Source organism: Agelaius phoeniceus, chromosome 7 (genome assembly GCF_051311805.1).
Source record: "Agelaius phoeniceus isolate bAgePho1 chromosome 7, bAgePho1.hap1, whole genome shotgun sequence".
NCBI lineage: Eukaryota > Metazoa > Chordata > Aves > Passeriformes > Icteridae > Agelaius > Agelaius phoeniceus.
In genome coordinates, this window is record NC_135271.1 from 33,697,299 (window position 1) to 33,725,034 (window position 27,736).

General features: G+C 35.1%; 1 protein-coding gene across 5 annotated transcripts in view; it reads left to right on the forward strand.

Annotated features, from left to right (window-relative positions):
* KCNH7 (potassium voltage-gated channel subfamily H member 7) overlaps positions 1 to 27,736 on the forward strand; it is a 205,654-nt gene that overhangs the window by 99,606 nt on the left and 78,312 nt on the right. For all 5 annotated transcript variants that reach the window (XM_077181497.1, XM_077181501.1, XM_077181499.1 and 2 more), the window contains exon 3: positions 24,629 to 24,784. In XM_077181497.1, coding sequence (XP_077037612.1) covers positions 24,629 to 24,784 — 156 coding nt within the window. The remainder of the gene's footprint in view (positions 1 to 24,628; positions 24,785 to 27,736) is intronic.

Genomic DNA, 27,736 nt, shown 5'->3' on the forward strand with positions numbered 1-27,736 from the left:
GCAACAGCATGAAATAAAAATGTTAACTAGGGAACAAAATCTTGATTAAAAAAAAATGCTTACAATCTCCTTTTGTGTATGTCTGCACATCTGTCTTACAGACACCTCTCTCCCTCTTAGTCCTGCAGCATCAGCTTCATCAGTGGCTCCCTCAATCATAATTTTTTCTCTGAAAATTCCCACCAACCTAGCAACTTGTCAGCTTTAGCTGGTGTTGCAATTGTAGCCATGGGGTTTCTCAATTTGCTATATAGAGTAGTTCTGAGCACTGAGATAAATCACAGTGATAAGATGCAGACTACTGCTCTTCTGTAGCCTCTCATTGATGGAGATGCTCCAGCACTAGAGCAAAGGTTAAACAGTTAGAAAAAATGTTAAAGAAATATCTTTCTCCCAACTATGTGATTTGGCTTATTTTTAGGTTTGGGAAGAAAAATCATTCATTTCCATTCCAGATAGAATATTACATAACTTCATATTAGAATCACAACAACATTAAAACTACTTTCAATGATTTTATTCTTTCTTGCACAATATCTGCTGTGTTTATTTTGAAATAAAAATTAATATATTTTAATTGTGTAGTTATTTTTTGTTATCCTTCATTTGATGAGAAAATAATTGCTCTTACCATGTTTTTGTACAACACTGAAATAAAAAAAGTCCATTTACATTAATTTTCTCGTGGCAAGAATTTAATTTTTTGTTCAGCGTTGTGCTGAATTTTGTAAACCTCCTTCCCCCAAGCACCTCTCTAATTGCTTTCTGTTGAAAATATGTTTATTTTTATTTGAAGATGTTATAACCAATAGTCTGTATACAGAATTAAGTAATCTTTTGATTAATAATACCATATTACAATAGCTCAATAACACTAGTATATATTAAAAGAAGTCTGGCATTTAGTCAGCATGATTGAGCATGTGTTTTTACTGAGTATACTAATCAGCAGGAAAATTTATAAATATATAGTAGTTTGGTGTCTATTTTTTTCAGCTTCTTTAGCAAAATAATTGAAGTTCAGACATCTAATTTCTATTTTTGAAATTTAATATCTCCTTCAATATGCTTTTGGAGTTGTATTTAGGTGTCAGGTTAGGTGTGAAGGTGTGACAGTGACAGGTAGATGCAAAATGAGATTTTTTTCCATCATGCAGATCCAAAGGTTTCTGAGTAGATACATGGATAGCCTAAAAGGATTATAAATGCCTTTTAATGTACTAACACTGCTAGAATGGATTTTTAAAATCTTGTAGTGTTGTTGTCTTTCTTTACAGGCTTTTAAAGAAATAAACTATGTAAACTGAGTCAGATATAGTCCATAAAAGTGCAAAGTGTTATTTTGAAGCAGCAGCTACCAGATGCAAGCACCTAATGATGATTAAAAATCTTTTCTGCTGAAAAAAACATAGCTGTTTAGCTAGACTTCATCCATGATCTGTGCATTAGGGACTAAAGGCAATTGCTTTGGTAAAAGCTTCTTGTATATTTTAACAATATTACAAACAAATATTTAGCAAGTGCTTATTGCTTTCTCAAAACAAGGTATTGCAAAGATATAGTTGCAGGAAAACATACATTGGGAGGCAATTCCAATATGAACATATGTAAAATTGCTACATATGCCATACAAAGTCTTAGTGCAATGCAACTCTTCCAGATTCACTGCAAGTCTGAGGTGTTGCAGGTGTAGACAGAACAACTAACAGTGGAAATTTTTTCACAAAAACTACACTTTTATTTTATTCTTACTTCATCAGTAGCTATTTAAATTTAGGCTCTAATTGAGGCAGTCAGTCAGGGCACTACCAGTCATGGGTCAAAAGTAACGTGGTCTCCTTCTTGACCTGTGGAAGCTAAAGCATTGGTACGGAGGTAGAACATGATACTATACAGCTGTGTCTCATCCCAAAATACAGGAAAAACTTTCAGTCAAGTTAAGTATCTGCCTAGAAAGTCAGCAGTAATAGGAAATAAATTTTTGAAATGTTTTCAAGCCAAGTTCTGCTGTGGGTTAGACATGTAGAGTTCAAAAAGAGGAGTCAAACTGCACATTCCAGTTTACACTGTAGTTACAGAGATGTCGTGAGCCTGCACCATGTCCCATATTCCATGGGAATGCTGCTGTTGGCACCCCAGCCACTGAAGCACCACAAGTCTACCAGGCAACTTCTTTTGGCCATGCCAGTGTCTTTTGGATATATACACAGATTTCTGTTGCTAAGCACTCAGCATAGCTCATACTCATATAAGTCATGACTGTGTGATTCTGACATTTTAAATAATCGCCTGAGACATGAACCTATGTCAAAACCATCCAACATAAGTATTTTTGATAAGAAGAATGTAGAGCACTTCTATATTTCTATGTAAAATGACTCTGCATTAAAAAAAATTGCTAGTTTATCAACAACCAGAGAAGTAGGCTTTTCTGTTATTGCATAAAACCAAAAGAGAAAATAATAACAAAGTAAAGTGGGGCAGAATCCTAAAATTTAATGAAATTATTGTTGATAGTAGTGTCTGGAAACACTGTCTTGCAAGCTATGTGTTGTTGCTTTTACCAAACCGTGCTTTCCCTTCTGTGTGATGTTAAACACAGTCACAATGTAAGCAGCTGGAATTAAAACACACTTTCATACCTACTGAACAGTTCGAAAAAGTATTCTTAGGTTGCACAATAATAAAGAAAAACCCATCAACCACTAGTGTAAGCAGGAAAAATATTAGTGTTTTCACAGTCTGAATTCCTTCCCATTTCAAAACAAGACTGTTAAATGGCAAAGGCGAAGAGCTGCTGAAGGGTTAAACAGAGTTAAAGGCTGGAAACATACAGTCACACATGTTTATGTGTATTCAGCTCCAACCATCTGCTGTTCATATGTGGAAGTTAGTAAATATGATATTGCATCATAGCAGAAGTTCTTGGGGGCAGGATAATGACTGTTCAAGATCAACCTGTTAGAAGAGGACCACGCTCTATAGCAGATAAAGAAAAAATAATCCACAATAAATTTAGGAATCTGAGACAACAGAAGGGTACAAGAGCAGATGGGTGAATTTACCAGTTAACTTCCATTCACTGAACTGTCATTTAATTGTAATGAGATATTCAGGCAGACTCTTAGCTATCTGCATCATTTGTGAAAATACCACTTCAAAAGCACATCTGAGTTTTAGGCACTGTACTCTGAGTCCTTTACTCTGAGGAACTGATTTTTAACTTTTAAAACTATCTATAAAGGTAACAGGGAAGTAATTTTAAAGTTTTAGCTAGTACCTTATATTTCATACCAGCATATATTGGTTATGAGAGTGTAAGTGTTGTTATTAATATGAATATTTTATTTCCTAACATGGCCCCAACTTTTCTAGGAGAAGAACCAATATATGCTTTTATTTTAAGATTCTTTTTTCAGGACTTAGTCCGGCACCTAGAAAATTATCAAGGAAATTATTTCTTACTCCATCTCATCAAACAGATGAGAAACATTATTAGTGAAAGATGATTTGCAAGATAATTTTCATTTCTTTATTTCAGTGGAAAGAAAAAGGTTGGTGGACAAGGTACCTTGCATGTGCCACCACCGTTGCTTTTCAGTGGCATGACCAGTTTTCTCACATTTGCAGAAAGCACAGATGTTATGCTGCCCCTTAGGGAATATTCTGTCTGTGGTAGAGGCAAAATTTCAATATATCTTGACTGTATAGAAGATTGTCCTTGTGTTTCCTGAGGGTGTGAATAAAGCTGAATATTTCTGGCAGATGAAGTTGCAAAGGGAAAATTATAAATAATGATGTATTAAATAGTGCTGGACAACTTAAAACAACCCTGTGTGAGTTAGAAAAACAATGTAGACAGTTATTCACATTTTGTACCTTAGTGCATGACAATTGCAGATGTTCAATATTGTGCTCCAATGCAGGCACAAAAGTATGAAGAGTTCAGGACTAGAAGGAATTAGACATAATTGAATGTTTACTATAAAAATATAAATATTTCCTTCTCTGCATTAAATACCATGTCAGCTTATAAAATTAGGCCTAAGCCATTTGAAGGGCACATTTTGACTTCCCACCCACAGCATTCTAAGAAACTGGGAAGAATTCTGCCTCTGCCATGTGAAAAGAAATACGCATTGGATGATACTAGTCCAGGGCATCCTAGCTGCAAACTGGAACAGAGCCCATACACTGGACTGGACTCGAGCTGTAAAGTAACACTTTATTTACAGCTGATAAAACAGTGATGTTTACTCTTCATGTGGATGGGAAATACAGGCAACAACAAAACAGAAAAAAAAAACTTATTAATTTTTGTCAGGCAAAAGGATAGGATTAGTGAAAGAATACAAACACCCTTTAGCAAATTATTGTATTCCTACCTTCATTTCCCTGCCTTCTAGGTATTGCATCAAGATATAACCCACATGATATTTCTGTAGGAACAGGTCTGAAGATCAGTCTAGTAAAAAAATTAGTCCTCAAGTGTACTAGTAGTATTCTTTGCAGTTCTGGTGTAGCAAACCATTAGATAAAGCTATCTCTATTATATTTTATAAGGTATTTATAAATATTCCCTTTATTTAAATTTTAATAGATCTTCAAAATTTCCACCAACAATATATGCACATGTGTTACTTTAGACTACATATGTTAATTTAATTTAGACTGTTCAAGTAATCCAGCTTCTCATTTTCTAATGTATAGGTTTCTAGTGCTTGTCTTTGGCTTCTGCCAACTTTTATACCAACTTAAAGATTTTTTCAACTGCAAACATATTCCAAAAGCTTAGTTCATACAGACGACAAATGGAAATAAAGATCCACTCTACTCATCCACATCACCTCCCTCATTAGAGTAACTTTAGTCTACACTTCAGGCAGCATTTACTGTTTTTGGTCCTCTGATGTACTTTGACTTTAAATGTTATATACCACTGTAATTACAAGACATATTTATGTCTTTTATGAATTTTTATATTAACAAGTGAATATGAATTTTCATATTATCAAAAAGTCAGATAGAAGGTGGAAAGAATGAAGCTTTCTTGCATGCCAGTATCTGTTTGTGGACTTATGCTACTCAAGGAGTTGCATAGTTCTGCTACTTAAAACCTCCTGTTTCAGGAGAGCATTACAGGCAAAATTCAATTGTAATTCCACATCTGTAGTACCACTGAAAGGAGCAGAACTTCAGTCTTTGTCAAAACTTGACACAGAATATCACTTCAGATATCATTTGTGGTGGTAACAACTTAAAACAAGGCACATATTTTACATTGCAACAAAACTCATGAACTAAACTTTCTGTACTATCACTGGTGTCATCCAATGACAGAAATTTTTAAGACTAAAATGCATATAACATAGTCTAAAGTACTGCTGATTAAAACCTTGCCATGACAATTATTATTTTAAAATACAATTTAGCAACAAGGGAATGCCAGCAAATGCCTAAATAGGGTTTTTGTTGCATGCATTTTACTACCACTTAAAGGAAACCTCATGGGCAAATAATATCATTTTTAGATTCTTTGGGGAGGAATTACCATGAAAGTGTTTCTATGGTCTGTTGCACCACCCCTCAAATATTTATTTAATGGGAATTTAAACAAGGTAAAATAATAACCTACAAAGTGTTTTTGTTAAATTAATATCAATCTGTAATAGCAAATTCCAGCAAAGCATAAAAATTGAGTTGGGCATGCTAGCGTGCTAACATGAGTAATGGATGGATTAGCAGAATATATTTTGAGTTGGATCTGAACTGACTTTTTACTTTGCAGACACACTTTAATTTTGATTAATGCTTACCTCGGTTTAGGCAATAGGCTTTGGCAAGGAGGAGAGAGGATTTTCTTTTCTTTTCCATTGACTTTTCCAGACAACTCAATCTGTAATGCTTGCTAGACTTCCCTTTGAGCCTGAGAACTGCTGGCTTGCAGAACATGCTGTGTTCCTAATCTTTTTTCTCATGTAAGATTGATTTCTACTTTCATCCACATCTTTGGTTCCCTTACTAGTTATGATTTAGTGAAATTATTCTCTCTGCTCTTCTTGGGTGTCAAATGGCAGCACAGGGTTGAAAGGGAATTTTAGAAGTCCATTGCAGTAGCAGCACTAGATTAGCCAGACCACAAATAAACTTGAACATGGGAATAGTAATGATGTGCTACTCCAAAAGTACATAGACTTGCATTTTCTGATGTGAAATAATGTTTCTTCAAAAGAGTTTATATACTTATTCTAGAGTCATCCTGCACTTGAGCCTTCTGACTTCAGAGTTGCTCAACAAAAGAAAACAGCCTGATTTTACAGTGAGAGAATTTTCACCCCAACCAGAACTTTTACCCTAATTGAGGGATGCAAATTTCGACATTATTTACAACTGTACAGCACAGGTACAATCTACTAAAATCAGTATTTTGCTGTTAGTCTCAGGTACAAAAACACAATAAAACTGAAGGAAGCCCAATCACACACAAATACATTTATACTGTATATACAAAATACATGTATACTATATATATATATAGCCTGTCTAAAAGAAGCTAATGTAAAATTTCTTGGAGAGGAGAAAATTAATGGAAAAATTTTAATGTTTAATAAAGACAGTCCAAATTTATACTTTCCCATTCAGAAGAAATGGAAACATTTATTTAGATCTGTATCAAAACAATGCATAGAGAATTATTTAGTTTCCTCAGCCATAGTAAGTTTAGATGGTTTAGGGTTTTTTGAAACATTTGTACAGTACTTTGCCAATTCACTGAATTACTACATTATAAGGTATTCTGAAAGATGAAGCACAACCAAAAAATCCAGCAAATACAAGGAAGGGATAAATAAATTACAATTTAAACCTGGCCCTGTAGCAGTTTAGTAATTCCCATTTAAAAGAGTCTACCCCCCAAAAAAATTATTTGTTACATTTATTTGGTTCTATTTCCAAGAAAAAGTAAGAAGTTCTCCTTAGATAATGTAATGAAATTTCTACATTAATCAAAAATGAAGATGAATGAAATTTCATTTCTCTCAAATGAAAATATTTCTGTAATAACTTTCAGCCTGTCTTTAGCCTAGTTTAGAATCATGAGAGAGGCACAAAGCAATTGTGACATTGGTTTTGAAAATGCACAGCATGGGTATGAAGTCCTGTCTCACATTTGACAGACCAAGAGCAATTCATTCAAGATCTGTTATAACAAAAAGAAAATCAAGCTCATCATTCGGATACTGAAATTGATTTCAAAAAACCTTGAACTGAATTAAATTTTCTGCTGCATGGACACCAGTAGACTTGATTTGATATCACTTTGCCCTGGGGCACAAAGCATGACTTTCTTCTGAGTTAAGGGGTCACTACAGTTTCCTCGTATCCAGATTTATAGGGACATACGGAATGAGCTGTAAAGAGAAGCAGAGAGACGGGAGTAAGCGCAGAGAGCTGTGTGCCGACGCGCAGATACTCTGCTGATCAACATGGCACAGCGGCATTCAGGGAGGGCACGGCCACGATCCGGCCTCGGAGACTGAGCCTCACCAGGCTCTGGGGCTGCGCTGAAAACGGGGAGGGCTTCACCCACCTGTCTCTGCCTTTCCTGAAGTCAACGCCTGATGAAAGTAAAAATTAAATATGAGGAGCAAACTCCTAACTACAAGTTTTTCAACAGTAGAAAAAAGCCAGGGCAGGAATACAAATTTGACTTCCAATTACATGTTTATATGGATGGATTTATTTCCTAAATATTTTTTTTAAATCTTCATTAATTTCTCATATTCACAAGGGGCTTAGTAAATACTTCAGTTCTGCCACTGTCATTTCAGATATTTGCACAAAGCTAAGATTTTAATTGTAATATTTAAATAATATAAAGATAAACAAAGTACTGCACAAAGTCCAAATTGTTGACATATTCAGCAGGACACTTAAATCAATGGGACTTCTCACAAGCTAAAAAATTGTCATCTGCTTAAGTGTCCAGCTGAATCACAGCCAATGGGCTTCATTATATCCTTTATTGGTTTTATCACTTTGACCTTTACTGCACAGTAAATTTTGCCCTTCTTGTGGTATTTATAACATGTTCTGTGGCATACTTGCAAAGGAGATTACCACAGATTTATCTACTGCAATTTGAAAAGGATGAGCTTACAATAGACTGTAATGGTTTCACCCCACAGAAAAATGCATATTGTGTATATTAAAAAATTATTACCTTTAAATAAATAGACCATTTAAAAATTGTCAGAAATTACATGGAGAGAATGTAATTTACACATTTTAATTTCTTGTGGTAAAGGTGACTCAATCAGGACATAAAGTCTGTGCAACTCATTAAATCTTAAAAAAATAATCTCAGTCATTTAAGAAAATAAATCTGGAGTTCATCTACCAAACTTGAATGTTATGATGAAGCTCTAATGTGAAGTTTTGACTGTTATTTTCTGCACTCATGTTTCTTATTATTATTTTACTGTTCTTTTCTTTTTAACTGCTCAGTCTTGCATATCATGAATAAATTATTCAATAATTCATAGAGGGTATTTAATTATTGCCTATTAGGACCAGTTTCCCTGAGATACATCCATAACCTGTAGAAGATAATTCAGAATACCTGAAGTTAAGTTTTGTTTCCAGTTCCTCATCATAAATGCCCTCTTGTCTTATTATGATTAATAACTTACTGATTCTACAACACTCCCACAAAAGTAGATCTTTGGAAGAAAAAAAATCAATCAAAAAATTCGAGCTGAACAATGCAGCTGAAAACAGGACAGTTACACAATAAAAGGCATCAGATAATCTTGAACTTACAGTGCTTTGTGTATAGTATGTGTGCTGTGCATAAATTTCAATATGTGTAAGTTCAAGGGCACTCTATAGGTAAAACACTGAAGTCCTTAAAATTGCCAGGCACCAATTTACATGAGTTAAGTAGTCCCATGTAAGTCACACATCCCTACTTTTTATGATGTTCAATAGAAGCAACAAATCTAAAGTGGAGATGCTTGGAAAATACTAGTAATCATTGCTCAGTTGCTAAGGGTCGTCATTTCAAAAAGCTGAAAAATAACCAATATCTAGAGTTATTAAACTTCCAAATCAACAAGGTTTAAATTATATTATGAGATAAATATGCTTTGACTTATATTTGACAGGTTTCTGCTAAAAGGCTATTTTCAAGACTGGATACATGATGACTTAGCATCAACTTTTTTTATCATTAGCCAGGATTTCATTACAATTTAGCCTATTAAAAAAAGAACAAAATTATAAGCAGAATTCATTCCTCACACGGATACCTAAACAAACTAAAAGTTGTCTTAAGAACCAGCACATGGAACATGCAGTTTGACAAGAGTGGGCTGTGGCGTGAACACTGCATCATTTAGTATTATGAATTCCACTTTGCACTGTACCTGAAGCAAGTTATGTCTTAAGCAAGTTACTGTAAGGCATTTGAAACAGATGTCCAGGCAAAGCTGATGGACTGTTACAGGAAACTGAAAGTCAAGATGACAAACAAAAGACCTTAAACTCAGAGTCTTATTCATTCATTTTCCTACAGAAAGGTTTGTGAGTGGGGTGAATGTGCCATAGCCTCCCACGAGAGTTTGTGAGGCAGAGCACAGTCTTTCTGTCAGCAGTAACCAAAGTTTCATCTTCCAGGAAACATTAGAAAATATATCTCAGGAAAAAATGTATTCCTTTGCAAAAATATTCATTTGGGTTTTAAATGATTTTGCCCCAGAAAATCCTCTACAGCATCTATATTTTTCCTTTCCTCTATTGTCTCAGTGGTAAATCAGAAGTCAAAACTGTGTGTGCTGTGTAGTAAATTTGACAAGAGATGCTAAGGGATCTGCAGCCTAATAGGATCTCTGAGGAGGCATGCATGTGTGATAGAAAGGAAATACAGCAGGCAGAACACCTCCTGGAGGAGAGCCTGAGTCAATAGCTCTAGGGTTTGCAGAGACAGGACTTTGGAATTGCACATTTTCCTTATGTGGATTGAGCCTGGATGTGTGCTACGAACTAGATGCCTCCCAGAAGCAGTTGATAAGAAAAGCACAATTTTTCAACTTGTAAAACAAAGCTAGCAAAGTAAAATCATGATAAGCAAAATGAAACACTATGTGAAAACTTTCAAAATTCTGTCTCTTTCAGGAAGGATACCTTTCTAAACCCACCTCCATTTAGTGTTTAGCACATGAAAACTTCATTCTTGTTTCTGTTAATGGTCTCTCTCAAATTGACTATTTACCACTGACTTTTTTTTCCCCTCTGTAGGATTTGCATTTCTTCCTAAGAAAAAGTAATGCTTTGCTAGTAAACTGTTTAGATTTACATACCCAGCTTGGAAAATCCAACTCACTCCATGGAATTGCTTACCATTTTTCTATCAAAAACATCCCTATCTAAAGTTCTTCTGGGTTACATTTAGAGTGTTTTGCCTGAAGCAAATTAGGCAAATACCTTCCATCCTGTCCATTAGAAGCAGGAGGGTTACAGCACACACACGCACACGCCCACACAGACAGGAAGTCACATAAGTATTTAAGTAAGCATTGAGTCCTCAGCCGTGTCCTAAGGCCAAAGTCCAGCAACTTGTGGGAGGGCACCATGCCAGCCTAACAGATGGACATACATATGGGTAGTCAGGACATCATGTGAAGCCATCAAGTATGGATACTAAGGGCACGATTCCAACCTAAGAACATGAGCTTTCTGTGAAGGTTAGGGGATGTTAAGCTGGATTTACTTTCAAAAATAAAGAATAAATTCCACTGCCATGTCCAGGAACAGTTACGCTCATAGTTAATCAGGTGGAGTTGCTAGTAGATAAAAGGAGCTTTTATTCTAAAAGAATTATTGCAAAGGAGAATTCTAACATTTCACAAGGGAGATTTCATTTTCACAGATAAATATGTATTATTTGTGGGAAGATGATAATCATTATCATTTAATGATAATGATTTTGCACTGGCAGTGCTTTCACCCTGCATCACCATCTGTCCTGTGCCTTTTTCCTAAAGGAGACAGGAAACTGCTATTTGAGCAATGAATGCAGCCCACTGAAACACATTCTCCAGCAACCATTATTGGGAGGGTCAGTGTTGGGAGCTGCTGCCCTTTGCTGATGAGGAGAAAATGAGAAAAACAGGCACAGCACCTCCACACACATTGCCCTGGAGAGTACTGACTTAGCACTGCTGATGTATCTGAGTGAAATACAGGCATGTGCATCCACAGCCATCTGCTGCTATGTCCATCAGCAGGAGAGAGGAAGAGATTAGGAATCATGCTTTGTGAATTTAATCCACTGCTACACTACAATTACAAATGGATGTGCCAAAACATGCTCAAATGGGATCCCATGGAATCATTGAATCATAGAATGCTGCGTAGGAAGGGATCTATCAGGATTGGTCAAACCTCCAGTTGAGGTTTGCCCACACAAAATGTCTCCCTCCAGTGCCAAGTGTATTCTCTGTATTCTTCCCATGACACTTGGCCTTGCTTCCACTGGGATTCCACATCTTACTTAGATCAGAACACTGTAATCTGAAAAAATCATGAATAGCTTTTGAAATTTTACCAATTTCATATGAGAGCATATGAAATTTTAATTCCAAGTACAGGACGGACAGAAGCAGCATTTTCGTTTGTGGAGCACTGTATATTCAGAGCAAAATTGAGACAGGAAGCATTAAATTCCTCCTTGATTGAAATGAGATATTGAGAAGAAATATTAGAATTTTATGAAGATGAATGTTACATAGGTGGTTTTGTTGAATAAAAGGACTTTTCTGTTTCTTCCAGTCTTGATTTAAAAACAAAAAGAGAGAGATAACCACTGCTTCCTCTGACCCTCTATATCCAGAGGATACAGCTTGAACTATCTGCTTTAACTTCTAGACTTCAGGTTTTTTCTGCTAGACTCAACATCTCTTTAGTATTCAGCGCTCCTTCCATGAAGCTACTGATTGTAATGCAAGTCACTTCTCAAAACACTTTTCACTAAACAACAAAGATTGACATCTCAAAGATGTCAGTGGCACCATTCTGGAGAATGCTATTCCTCTGGTCATTTTTATGCCCCCTTCCATTTTTTCAATGGACTTTTAGAATTCAGATGCCAGAAAATGTATGCAACAATCCAGTTTTAGTCCCCTAAGTGCCATATATATAGGGAAAGGTTGACTTCTTATTCTATTTCTTTATTCAGGCTCTGTTCACCATTCTTACATATTGTCCTATTATTTCTTTTGTGAGATAGAACATTCCAGGCTATAGCTATCTTTTTACATTTCAGCCTACATGCCCTGGTTCTTTAACTGTCTGACTAAATCTACCATTTAATATTGCATTTTTTGCATTTTATGTCCCACTTACAGAATAATTTAAATGCTTCTATTTTGACTCATTAGCACATCATTAGCCACTGCATAACTGGTTTATGAAGCATCCATGCATTTCATAGAAGGATTTTATATTTTCTTCAGATCTTTGCAAAGCAAATTAATGCTATGTGGTAATTTCTGTGGACTTCCACTAGAAACTGGCACTGAATTGTCATTCTCCATTAATGACTTTTCAGAAGCTCTCAGACAATTTGTAAACCATGTAATGAGCTTTTTTGCAATTATAGTTCTATTACTTTATTAGAACATTGCATAAAAATCAGTAGACTACCTTACAAATGCATATGTCTGTAATGACTACTTGGTTGGAGTTTTTATACAAAGAATATAAATATAAAAAGAGATTTCTTGTCCATTAAGAATGTCTGCATTACCACAAAGGGTGACATTAATTACATTCCTGTCAGGTATTCTTTCTTAAATTAATCTAACATCACAGGTTGCCTTCCTTATTTTGCTTACAACTGATGTCAGTTTCACTACCATGCAGTCATTTCATTGCCACAGTATCCCTTTTATGGATGTTGGCACAATCATAGATCCATAGAAAGGCTTGGATTGGAAAGGACCTTAGAGAGCTTCTCCATCTAATCCCCCTGACATGGGCAGGGGCACCTTCCACTGGAACAGGTTACTCAGAGCCCCATCCAGCCCGGCCTTGAACAGCCCAGGGATGGGGCATCCATGGCTTCTCTGGGCAACATGTTACGGAACATCAGTATACTCACAGTAAAGAATTTCTTCCCATTACTGGAGCTAATTTTTTGCTTCTTGTATTCACTAATGAGAGTATTCACTTACTCTCATTAGTCTCCTTAGTTGTCACATTCCTCTGTCCACTTGAGACATTCCATACCTCTCAGTTTCCAGAGATGTGTCTTTACTTCCTCTATTCTCCATTCACTATATAGCTTTTAATCCCTATTTGTTACCCTTACTTTTGCACTCAGTGCAGATGGACTTGCTAAGATCTTCAGCACTTTTGAACTGGTACTCTTTAGTTATTTAACATTCTCATTAAGAATTGCAGTTTTTCATTCATGTATTTGTCTGACTTCTCTTCCCAATTATTTCTGCTTATATTTTTCTCAACCATAGAAAATTACCCATTTAGAAGGACTACTATTTTACTGCTTGGGATTGTTCTTTGTTTGTCAAAACTGATTGCAATCAGGTCATGAAAACCACCCCTAGGGCAGCCGTGAATTTCTAGTCCAGTAAGTTATTAATATTTATCAGTTCTAATGAGAACTTGAATTAAAAATACATTATGTTTGGCTTGGAAATTTTGCACCAGGAAACAAGTTCTTTTTCTTTTTACAAGAAGTTTAATATTTTGCTAGTGTGTTTCACAAACCTTCTGTACATAGACCTCCCACCACATTAATTAATATGCATTCAAAATCCCATGATTTTGTGTTGAAAAGAACTCCCAAATACCACTACTTTTTTTGTCCTGGGAGGTTACGTCCATTTGTTTTATGATTCAAGTAGCTTGACTACTTCCACCAGATTTCCGGGTTGACTTTCCCACTGAAGAGGGTTTCTACATTGTCCCTGTTATCATGACCTTATAATAGCTACTGCATGCAAGAAGAATCCCTCATTTTGTGTCTGGCCATTCTTCCCCTTTAGATACATTTTTCTGGATTACAGTAAAGCACTGTAAGGCACACAATGACTTTTAATCTAGCCCTGTATACAATGACATATTTTTTTTTTTCTACAAGCTTGGGGTTGTGTATTTCAAGCTACTCATGATCAATTCACTTAGAAAATATCAGGAAAGATATGTTTCCATGAGTATGATTTTCCAGGGGTATGATTTCAATAAGAAAAGCGCCTATATTTAGGTACTCCTTCCACCTGGCCAATGGAACTGAATGTACATTGCACTTGTGAAAATTTGCAGAAATGACAGCATTTTCCTTTTGCCTCAGGGGACCTGCTGTTGATCTGTTTTTCTGTATCATCCTTCATACTGTATGGCCATTTAATGATTTCTTCTTTTTGATATATTTTAATAACTGTATCACAAAAAAAACCCATACTCTCCCTGAAATGGCAGAGTGTCAGTGAGGACAGAATCTGGATCACTCTTTTACTTCATTTTGTATTCTGGACCAATACCTTGAATAAAGGAAACATATTACAAAAATGGAGTTCTGGGAGGGATTTTGTGGGTTTCATTTTGTGGTTTGGTGTTGGGTTTTTTTTGGTTTTTTTTCTGTTCCATTCTGCTTTTCAAAATTATCCAGTTAGTTCTTAAAATAGTTTATGTAGTTTAATTTGGGAAAATAAATGAGGTTACTTTAACAAAAAAACTCTTAGTCTGCACATTTTCTGCAAGATGGGCAATATTCAACAAACCTGAGATCCCTTTTCTCATGAACATAATAAGACATTTCTCAGTTGAATGCCCAGAGGTGCATAGCTTTTAATGAGGGTTTAGAAAAGAATATCTAGGAGGAAAAAAAAGAACTAGAGAGGTGGAAATAGAGAAAAATTGAGAGGGAAAAGTAAAAAAAAAGACATCTTTAATTTTAGCACAAGTAATTAAATATTTGCTAACTCTTGGCCAACTAACTAAAAATAAGATATTAGAGCCATTATTTCTCACCTCATTGTTTTTGCAAAGATTTATGTTTAAGGTATATTTAAATTTGAAATTTTCACAAAATGTATTTAAACAGGCATTGGGATTCTGCAATTCTTTATTTTTCTGTTGAAAACTGTGAGAGAAAATGTGTCCTACCAATGTTTTTCAACTTGAACTATACCTCTGGTATTTGTTTGGTGCAATGATTTAAATAAGCTTACTGAAAATGTAAATAAAAAAAAATCAAAGCATTTTCATAATGAAATCCAGTTGTTTTCAAACCTATTCTAATTGCCCAAAATTCTGCTGAATAATGTAATTCCTCCTTCTCTAAATAAAATTGTCTTGACAAAGTCTGAAAAATTATTGAAAATTGCTTAAACTAATACAAATGCCTATTGGTACCACTAAAAACATAGTGCTGCATTATTATTATTTGAGCCAAGTTATTATGTTTTTTTCAACCCACCTTTTCAATTTTAGAGATGAATCTGATATTTCATCACTGACCCTTCTCAATTGGTACTGACCAAAGTCCAATGACATTGGACTTTGGTAATTTTTTATTCCTGTCCCACATTGCGATGATTTATGTTTTAAGATATTACATTCTGAGTTATCTTTTGTTAATAGACAGAAAACACTAGTCAAGTATATCCACACCGTGGTATCTAAAAAAAAATCTTCTTTTAAAAAGACCTCAGTTCAAGTGCATCACACAGTTGAGAAAATGGGATTTGCTATTCACTGTTAATCCTGAAAATTACTTCTTAATATATTTTCAGTAAAACACACATTTCAAAAAATTTTATCTCACAGGAATCATGTGTGATGTAGAAAAAAAATCAATTTTTAATATTGTCCTTTAAAAATAATAAATAATTAATTTTGAAAATTTCTCAGTGAAATATTTCAGTTTTTTTCTTTCTAAAATAGCACTGTTTGCAATGTTTCCCTGTTAAAATCTTCAATTGTGAAATTCATTAAGTTGTCTGCAAAAGAAGCATTTATACTAAGCAAATAAGACACGAAGCCTTGGATTTGCTTCTTTTACACAGTCTGCAACATATACAACACAAAAGAATGAAAAATCTTCCTCAGTTATTTGACAATTGATTTGAAAGGGGTTTACAGGCTTAATAATTAAGTTCTTTTTATAGATGTACCCCTTTGTGCAATCTGCCTTGAACTTCCATATCTGACTTCTTAGTATCAGGTAATACAGTGTGCAATGCACTCAGAAACCTTACACAGGTGCGGGGATCTGGGCCCAAAATGTTCAACTGCATATGCAGAGACAGAAATATCCCCATTAACAACTCAGAGACATTGCTTTTCAGAAGTAACACTGTTTGCTACATACTTTTGGAAGAAAAAGACAACATGTAAGAGATTTTAGATTAGGTTTAGGGGCTGGAAAATTCCAAGTAACACTCATGTTTTTGCATACCCTCTTTCCAAACCTCTAGCAATGAGAACTCATCCAGAAAACTATTTCAGATCTAGCTTTCCCTCCATTATGTATGTACAAAGAGTGCACCTCTGAGAAAGATCAGCTTGAGTGTTCAAGACTGACTGTCAGAACCAGGCCTCCTGACTTCATTCTAGGTTCCTGACAAAACCCCTCTGACAAAACTCAAATGTAGTTTTTAAGGTGAGCAGAGTCAGAAAGAAGAAAGCCTATCTTCCAATTTCTGGCCCAGCTGTGGTTTCAATAGAATTATTCTACAGGCAGCCTGGAATCTCAACAAATCTTTACCTTCCATGTACAGTTTTCAACATTTTTCACTCTATGCTTTTTTTGTTGGTCTTTTCTTTATGCACATGTCACTGCTTGTGTATTTTTCACCTAATTTCATTTTTTCTTTCCTTGCCAAATAGTTAACTGCTCTGTATCTTCTATACATGTTTATAGATAAGCTTAAACAACAAAGCAGGAAATTTTCCTCCCATACAAAATGTTTTCAACATTTCAATTAATCACCATAGCTTATTAGTGTAGGTGTAGATATTATAATTAGGATGTTAGCAACAATTTTAGCAACCCAGTAGCCTAAGAAATGCTGGAATGAGGATTTGAACAGTATTTATCTGTCAATTCAATTATATTACAAATGGAATTAAAAGGAAAGCAAATAAGATATTCATATTTGCCAGTCCAGTAATGAACATGTCCACAGTTTCCAGAGGTCAATTTTTTTCTTAGTATGTTACTTTAACAATTCTTCCCTCACCTTTAAACAGTGTAAGTTAATACCTTACAAAATCTAAATGGTCCTATAAATCAAATCTTATTATCAGCAACAATTTCAGTGACAGAATGAATATTTGCTAAGGAGGGTGGAGTGAAATGTCAGAGGAAGTAGGTCTCATTTAATCACTGTAAGGTCCCTAATAAATGTCAGCCAAATACATTCTTCTTGTCTCTACCCATCCCCCTTAAACATATGTAGTCAATTGAAAAGGGATATAATACATTTCAATCTAACATCTATTTTTAATTGTTCTCTGCATTGAGTCTTTCAGAATAGACAATCACACAGATATAGGAAGCATGTGAATTTCCCATCCTTGCCACTCACAGTGGCTCATTTTCAGTCAGATGGAATTGGAAAATGGTGACATACAGCTCAGAAGATACAGGTGAAAGATAAAAAGAATTGTATAACCCATTGCCCAAAGTTCTGTATGGAAATTTATGAGACACAGTTTAATATTATGGGTCTGCTATCTACTAATTCAATTGTGAAAATGGGATCAAGAGTTTCTTTGAGTTATCCTTAATTTCTTCATTCATTTTTAATGCTGGTTTGATTAAAATCCTTTTCATGTCTCAGTCTTAACACCTTTAGAAGAAAGTAAAATTATACCAGTACCACAGTACCACCAATTACCAGTTACCAGTATATATATATATTACCCAATTGAAGGGCAGCAGCAGGCAGCAATTGCAATGCAAACTGGGATTCCCAGAATAGATACTTTTTGTGCCTACCAATACAATCATCTTTAGTCTTAGTATCAAGTTTTCTCCTATTCCTTATGTGTGCAGCTACATAACAAATGCTGGGCAGGAAAGAAAGGAACATCCAAAGGTAATTCATTCCTATAAGCCACAGTTGTGACAAAATTTAAATAGGATATTTACAAATCAGATGTCTCCAAAGGTCTAAATAAATTACACCAATTGCAAAGATTCAAAAAGCTGCAGGTACAAACAGACAAAAGCATTTGTCCAATATCTTTCTCATGGGTTTGTTACTGAATTGAACAAGTAATTATGTGGTATCTGTCTCCAGAGACATAGTTCTACATCACAAAGTGCTGGGAAATATTCTCAGGGCAGATTCAGTCCTTCTTCCACTCATTTGTATTGTATAAACAAGAAGACTAAGCTGTGAAAATCTGTTAATAAATCTTAGTTTTAGTTAACAGAAAAATAGATTTGCAAAGGTATTTGCTGTTAAAGGAGCCTTTTAGCATAAAACCATGTGAAATTTTGCATGACTCTTTCCAACACAGCTTTACAGGAATAGACTTCTTAGCATAATTTTAGAAAGAACATAAAACTTTGCATTGTTTAAAACAATATTCCTTATGACATACTGCATTGTTCCTGGCTTATGCTTGAATAGAAACAGAAAGAATTGGATTTTCAGTCCTTGATTGGTCATGTTGAGTCCCCACATCACAACACATATCATGCCTCATTATTTGACAAACTGGCTTTTCCTGAATATTCAATAGACATCCCCAGTGCAATTGTCCTTAAATGCCAACTAAACATCACCTAACACAGTGTTTGCTTAGAGTGGACTTCAAAGTGGGGGTAAATAGGCTTCTGAATTTTAAGCATAAAAGAAAGGACTTTCTTCACAGATAAGTCACAAAAACCACACAAAGCAGAGCAAATATTCCCTGGGCACTGTTTTTCTTTCAATTTCTTTTTCTTTGTCTGCAATCTTTCATGAATACAAAATGCTTTGCTATACTGGTCTCATTAGTAAATTACAACCAGTCAATTTGAGGTGCATTCTTCTGCACCATTCACAGTATTTATTTTCTAAAACAAGTTTTTAAAATTTTACTAGAACCTTGACAACGCATTGGAAAAACAAAGGTTTTGGCTTCTATTAATTTTTTTAAAGTTTGGCTGAAAGTAGCTATGGAACAGCAGGAAATAAAGCCAGAATTACATCTCACACAAAGCTGTATAAAATATGAATATTCTCCCAATTCTTAGGGCATTTCAGGAATGTGAAAATCTTAGCAGCTCTGTGCAAGCATCAGCTTTATTTCACAAGATATTGTATCCCCCTCCCACCTTGCCTTCAAAGTAATTCCTCTACCTCACAGTTCCTGTGGCTCTTCCTCACTCCATATTAAAAGCTTGTCCATGTCCTTTATCTGCCAGCATTTAGTGACAAAATGGATTATAAACAGCAGTTTAGGCTAGAGAACATGACTTTCATCAACTGCATTTCATATGGTCCCTAAGGAGCTTGTTACTACTTGTATGCTGAGCATGGTGGATAAAGCTCCCCATCTCAGCCTTCCTGAATGTCTGCACAAAGCAGGACAGTATCTCCTTTTCCAAGACTAGCACATAAATTTAATTTCATTAAATTCCCTTTATGTCCTGCCTAGAAAAGTATTACACCTTTCCAAGACCATTCCCATGCTGAAAGAAGTAGAAAGTGATGGGGGGTTTTGGCCATTAGGAAGGAAAAGGATACTGAATTTGTGAAGTTTAGGTGTCAGTAGAAAGCCATGCTTTGGCTCCTCATCCCAAAGATGAAGATTACATTATGAACAGGTAGAGATAGAGAAGGTTTTCTGATCTTCCACATTAATTCACCCTCAGATTATCTCTCTTTTCTTTCCCCAGCGTAGTTCTTATTAATATTGGGCAAAACCCAAAAGCCATGCTATGATGAAAGGACAAAGAAGGCTATTCCATGTCCAAACATGGACATAGAATAGCAAAATAAGATTGGTTATGGTTTAGAATGCATAGCATTCTTTGTATTTACAGAAGTCAACTATTACTTAACAGAGTAATATTAAGTTTTTATGTATTATAATAGCTATCACACTCTAATAATTTCACAGTAACTAGTCAAAAAAGAATCTATGAAAACAACATTTCGCTGCATTACTAACAAAACAGGAACTATGTGGACTTTTCTGTGCCCCATTTCAGTAAAATAGTGATAGAATTAAGACAAAGCTGAGTACACAATCGAATATGAAATATATTTAATTGCATTTCTACCATAATCGGTAGTTTTAAGTTTATGCCTCTGAGAGAAGGCATTTTGAACATTTCTTTTGATGACAAAGTGAGAATCCTATTGAGGGAACTGGAGGGTATTTATTTCCAAAATAAAAATAGTGATTATTTTATAAAAGTGCAAAGAATATCCAGTATCTTTCTCTTGTCCCTGTATTACCATAAAATTGTGGTCTGCAGTCATGTTTCATTCAGAGCTGTCTGGCAAACAGCAAACAGGACAGTCGTGATCTGAAAATGCAGAGTATCTCTGCCTCTATTTTTTGACTGTGTTTGGTCTCGTTCTAGTAGGCAGGCTGTTGTTGGCTCGCTCTTTGTTATGTTTTGATTTATTCTTTGGTATCTTCAGTTTTAAATGAGCAGAAGTGGCTATGGATTGTAGAGATACCTACACTACTACACCTGTAGGTTGTAGAAGTAAAAATTATCACAATCGCAGGAAACTTGGGTATGAGATCCCTCTGCCCAGAAATTTCTACATGCATTCAGAGGACATGTTCAATATTTTTCTTTCTATAGCCCTAGTCAGTTGTCTACAGCAGTTCTAGTAACAAAAAATATCTGAGAAGTCATAAATTCTTTGGCACACGGAGCCAAGATTGGTTCCAAAATATATTGAAACCAGTCTCCGCCTTCTGGAGGCTGTCCTCAAATTTGTACTGAGTGCAGGAGTCTAAATTTTTATATGGTGAAACGCAGATAGCACCTGTAAAACCCATTCAGGGCAAGAGGATTCCAGAACCATCCTGTAGAACCGTGATGAATTTTGAAAGGTTCTTGTTGTGTGAACCATGGCAATTCTGCAGAATTAGGACAATTACCTAAATGCCTCATTTTTCAGAGATCCTTTGAGCTTGGCATATAAAATGGCCTGTGAAGATTTTGTTCCCAGGAAGGCTGAATCAAATTAGTTGTTTGGGTTTGTCATTTTTCAAAGTTTACTTGTCAGAGCTTTTCATATGAGAATTTGGAGTGTCTTCACTGTTGTATTAGCTGCATTGTCTTCTCCAAATTGTTCGTAAGTGGAACTACCACAATTCTAATAAATGAATGCAGTTATATCTAGAAGATGCAGTCTGATAAAAATCTGCCCAAAATTCTTTCATACATGATCACTGAAAATGTAAAAAACATTTATGAACCAGATTAATTGACTTGATGTACCTGCCTTGTACTGATCTTTTGAAGCAAGTCATCTTTAAACACTATGCAGACAGATAGATATATAGGTTTTCCTTCATCAGAATTGCTCAAATGGTGCAATAGATCCTTGTATAACCCTACTATACCCTATATCATTATTTCTGAAATATTTATTGTCACTTTTGTATGTATTTTAGCAGTTACTTGTTTCACACAAGGCTGTGTGGTCTTGTGAAATCATACTATTGAATACATAACAATGGAATCATATCCACCCAGCAAATAGGGGAGTGAAATCTGTTCTTCCCATATGATTATTTTTCCACTAATTTAACTAGGGGAAACAGTGGGCTTTACAATGTCTTAAATAAAAGTAAACAAGTCCCTATAACCATGGAATTCAAGCTGATAAGAAACTGTCTAACTTGTCCTCTATCATCCCCAATGATGATAACAAGAGTGCAAAACAGGTATATTTCATGATTACTCCTCAGGAGTAATCATGAGAAAATTCAGATGTATTGCTGGCTATTGAATTTATTAATTATGAAGGTATTATTTTCCTAGTTGTTCTCATTAAATCATCCACTTGCCCGGTGCTGTTAGATAAGAAATGCAAATTCCAAAAACTACATTACCATTTTTATTGCTCAGTGGAAGCATGTCTTACTTTTGAAATATTCAGCATAGAGACCAAACAGGAAAAACATGCTGAGTGCAATGAAGAGCAGTGGGATGCCAGAGTGCAAATACTGAATAAGATTGTTTGTAAACAAGCTTCTTCTTATTATTTCTTTATTGCTATCAACTCTAACAACTCAAAGCTTATCTTTTGAGTTTGTCAATGTTATTTCTTTGTACCCATCTCTTCTTTTTAAATCATATTAGAATATTCCTTGCTATTTTGAATTTTGTATTTCCTTATTGTCCCTTCAATAGAATTAGATACTGAGAAATGTATAGCAGATAGCAGTGTCTGTACTAAAGAAAAACACTAGCAATGTCAGGAACAGTGACTGCGACTGTCATTATATTTTGGTTAACTTCCACATTCCACTTTCAGTATTACAAAAAACGTAAATGTTCCTTTCCTCTTAAATAGCCTGGGTTTCTTGGAAAAATTTAGACTAATGAACTACAGTGGACTTGACTAGTCTGGTGTATTTGGTCTTCAAAGGAACCATGCTTAATTAAAACCACACATGAAACTTTCCTATATTTTGTTCCTGAAATATATCTACATACAGCTTAAACTTTCAATCATCTGCTCTTTTTGCCATGTTCTTAAGCTGTGGACTGTTAAACAACTCCTGCATCTCCCCAGAGATGCAAATCCCTAGATACAGTACAAATGAGGTTTGTAAATTCTTTAGGGAGGAATGTTCTACACAAATGGGAAATAGTGTCATTAGTTAGCACTGTGGGAAGCATTTCAAAAGCTGAAACACCCTTGCCTTCAAAAGCAGAAAAGTTTTTAAAGTGTCCTCATCATCATCCTTTGCAAATACTGACAAACCTTTGATCCACTGCAGTGTTATTCAAAGCCATGCATGCCTCAGCCAAGCCCCACCTCCAGATATTGGGGGATACCTGCTCAGCCTATAAATTTTCATACATATCATTTCCTTCCAAGCAAATCAATAAATATAATTTTGACTTTTTGAACTCAGTATGTATTTTATTTGTTAGCTAAAACCACAAAGATTATTCTGAATTCTCTCTAGCCCCTCTGTTTAACCAGTCTATGTTGCAATGGTTGGCCTGCAGCATTTCTATTTTTAGCTCTAATGGAACAGTCTTAAATTGCTTATTTTCTGTTTACTAAAGACATTGAGCTTGTAACCATGGAAACTGTGGCAAGTGCCACAGCTTAACTGTTTTATTAAATGGATGGAAGTTACAGCTGCAAAACTTGAAAGGCCAGCATGTCAATTTTATACATAACATGAATTGCCATATATGCCACATTATAGCAAGTACTGCATTAAATATTAGAGGCCAGAATCTGGTCTTGGTTGTAATGATACAAATTGTACTATCTCTCTCCTCAATGGAAACAAACAAAAAAAAAATACTTGTGTACAATCTAGATCAAGATCTGTTTTTGTCAAACTGCACAGGCTGTCAAGTTTCAGTGATTACTACATTTGAGTGCCTAAATTGCAGATGATGTACATTAAACCAGTGCCTAGTTATCATAGAAAGACCCCGTCTCACAGTTGTGTCTGCATGAAATTTTTAGCACATTATTGTATTGCTTACAGCAATCACATTATTTTTGGAACCACTATGTTCTGTAACATTAAGAGAAAGAATTAAATCAAAACTAATGACCTTGTCAACTGAAACTTCTAAAGCCATAGTGGAAGAATTAACACAAAGAACTCCTTAAATCTGTAATTAGGTTTTTAAACAAGAACATTCTGGGCACCAGAGGTATTGAAAGTTTACACTCTCTATTACTTTTAGTATAGGCAGAGTATGCTTCACACATGTGAAAGCTAAGGTATTTTTGAATTCCTACTTCAAATTGTATATAACACTTAATTCAAACCCTTCTGAAAATTATTGAAAATTATTAGCACAGTTTAGAAGATTTTTGTGATGAAGTATAAAACAACTAACAAATAAAAATTTTAACACAAATCTAAACATTTCCCCAACGTCCCCAAAAGACTGAGAGCTAAAATAAGAATACTGGTATATTTACATCCATAAATACTTAATGCATGACTCATCCTGTGTAATAGAACCAAATGCTTGAAGAATGTTCAACATTTAGAAGAATCAGGATCTGCTTTCTTCTCAAGGACTGTGGTTGGAACAGTGTTCAGTTTTCTACTTTTGGTGTTAAATATCTCCATATTACAAGTCCATCTATATAGGCACTTCCAGTGAACAAAAGAAACCAAAAAGTAAAATTGGCATTTCAAAGGAGACGCTTTTTGGTAAAGGTAAGGCTCCAAGAAATTATGAACAGTGGCATTTCTTTCTATGAAAACATTACTGTTTAAATCAAAGAATAATATGTTTGATGCTCAATTATTGAATTCAAATAAATACTCTTCACTGTCTGTTGGTGTAACTAGACTTACTGAAGTGAAAAAAATTATGTTTCCTTCCATTTATATATTTCTTTCTTTTTTTTTAATCCATCTGCAGGATCTACCTTCATTTGCAACACCCACATAATTCCAGTGAAAAATCAAGAGGGAGTAGCAATGATGTTTATTATTAATTTTGAGTATGTAACAGATGAAGAGAATGTGACATCTCCTGAGAAGTCCAAGCCAATATTACCATCTAAACTTGTAAATCGTAAGTTACACAATGAAATTTTTTTGCTTACCTCTACTTTTATCTGGCAAAATAATCAACATGGGCAATAGGTTAGCAAAGGATGCAATCCCACTGACTGACTCAATAATCCGAAATCATAAAAAGCTAAATGTAGGAAACCTACTGCAAGATAATAGTAAAATAATCTATCAGACCTTTGGTAGTACTAACAGCCTAGATCTTGTGAATAGTACTAGGACGTATAACTTCATAAAAACTAGAATCTTTCACATAAATGCATTACCCTTGACAAAAATCAATTACAAATGGAAACCTTAAAAAAGCATTGTGATATAACCCAGATATTTCATTTTAGTTTATTTGAAATTGGATAATTATATTTTATTCTAAAAAAATGGTGTCATTTGATTAATAGTTGGTGAAATGTGATTAAATTAGACTAGAAAATATAACAATCAGTTAAAACATAATTAAATATCCTGATTTTATCAAACTGAAGTATTTAGATTGACTTGGAAGATGGAGGGTAGATGGGTGGATGGACAGGAAATGCTTTTGCTTTCATTCCACTCTGGAGCATAAGTATTGTCAAAATCAGACAACTCAACACAAATGTCCACTTCTTATACAAGTGCACTGCATATCTTTCTATCCCACTATCTGCAGAACATGTGCTCTTTTGCTGACCTTCACTGTGTTCAGCAACAGCACACAATTCTTCTGCTTTACGTCGCCACTCACGTAATCTACTCTTACTACAAGAGTTCCGAGAACACATCTGTACACAGAGCATATACAAGCTCTTAGTCAAGCACAGCATGCTCTAACAGTGAGCATTAACACTTGGAAAATACCTTTTCACAGTGAGATAATCTTTAACACTAGTACAATAAAGGAACATAAGTATTCTTATTGTTAAATCAACACTTCAGAATTCTCTATTTAAGAAATAAAGACTGGTACAATTCTCACTGTGAGAAGCAAGGAGAGAACTTTCTTGATGCAAACACTACACAGTGTCTGAAGCATCCATAGAAACCTACAATGACAGGGTACATAAGAATGTAGCAAAGGAAATTTCCATTACTGGAACCTTGCAGTCTACAAATAATTACTGTTCCCCAAATATTACATTTTTTAAAAAGTCCTTGTAAATAGTCTTTACAGTACATATTTAAAACCTTGTACTTTTATGCTTCCTTTGTTTATTCTGTTTTGCATTGGGTGGAGGGTTTTTAATAACCAACAGAGCAGCTTTTGTTGGGATTTTTTTGGGATACCAAAATAACACTTTTTTTCTGCAAATGATAGTGTTAAAATCCTATTAGGAGTATCAGAAAAAATTAAAAATTACATCAGAAAAAAATTATTATAAGTACATCAGCTAAACCCTACCCATATTCTGGTTTTCTTTTAGTATACCATGGTTTTTTGAGATTGAAACATCTTCCTTCCTTCATTTAAAAGGCAATTTTATAACATAGATAAAATTGTTCAGCTTGGCCATGCTTACTGTGGTTTTATGGACAAAATAGAAGGTAAAATACCAATTGGGTAGAAAAAACAGAGCTTCATGTCTTGAAAAAGAACATTTTGTTCTCATATCTGTGACACATCACTGTACCCTTTCAAGTGTTATCACTTGACGCATTTTAATGTGAAAAGCCACTAAAGAGGAAATCTGCAAAAAATACCCTCACTTCGTCAAAACATCCTTCTCTTGTTTTGTGGTATTTACACCTGATGTACACAGGGGATTTCCTTGCTGAGAGTTCTTGAAAAATGAATAAGCGGACCTCCAAGCTCAGTACATAACTGATCTCTCTCAGAGAGAGATCAAGGGGCAGAAGGAGGCAAGGAAAGGTGGCTTGAACCATTTTACTGCTAGTGGGTACAGCCAGATGCCAGAAACTGGCAGAAACTAGAGCAGGCACATGGCTGCTTCGTCTTCTCCTGAGTTGCTTATGGTTTCAGAGCAGACTGTTATGTGGGCCGGATGGGATGGATGGGGATACAAAATATGCTACATAGCCAAAAATTCCTCTTGGCAAGAAAGAGGCCAAGCTATGCAAAACATCCAGAAATAACTGCAAGATATTGTGTACAGTTCAATAGCGGTTTTAAACTAAAACAGAAAAAAGTCTTGAAATACAGAAAAGGCAGAGAGAGACCTATAAGCCAGAAAAAAAAGTCAAAAAAGGTGGATTGTTTACCAGTGAAAACATATTTTTAAAGTCATGTTCCCAGCATAAGAAAGGTACACAGCAGATTCTCCAGGAGATAGTTTTTCATCATCATACTCTATTTAGAACAGGTAAACCAGATGATCTCTTTTCACTGGATCACACACAAAATGGACGGTAATAGGTACTGCTTCGGGGTGGGGGGGAAAAGCAACAAAATCCCTTTGAATGCAGCAACCAATTTAGAGAATAAAAATAGAGAGGGAACCAGACACATAACAAGTGCAATGCATCTCTGACAACCAGGAAAAGCAACAGCTAATGACAAAAGACAAAAGATTTCAGATTACATTAACATCTACTACCCAGAAGCACACATATCATGAGATTTCTTTCCAGAGCTCCTTAGATTGAGATTTCTCAAATTAGAATGCCTTTTCAACAAGAGATGGGGAAAAAAAAAAAAAGAAAAAAGAAAAGACTGAGTCAGGTTGCAGGAGAGAAGTAAAAGTTATTAGGAAGCAAATAGATTGCAGCTATTTTCCAGTCCCTAGAAAATAAGATAACTTTTCATATTCTCATCCTTCTTCTAATGGATTTATCAAGAGTTGATCAAATTTATCAAGTGTAACTTTGAAAAGCCTTTCCTTTTTTCTAAAAGCATCTATTCTACAAGCTGCAGCCAACAGTTTTGAACACTACCACTTACCATAGAGTTCCTCATGACAGAAATTGCCACTGAGGTGAGCTCGGTTGATTGCAGCAGAGTGCTAATAACATTGAGGTT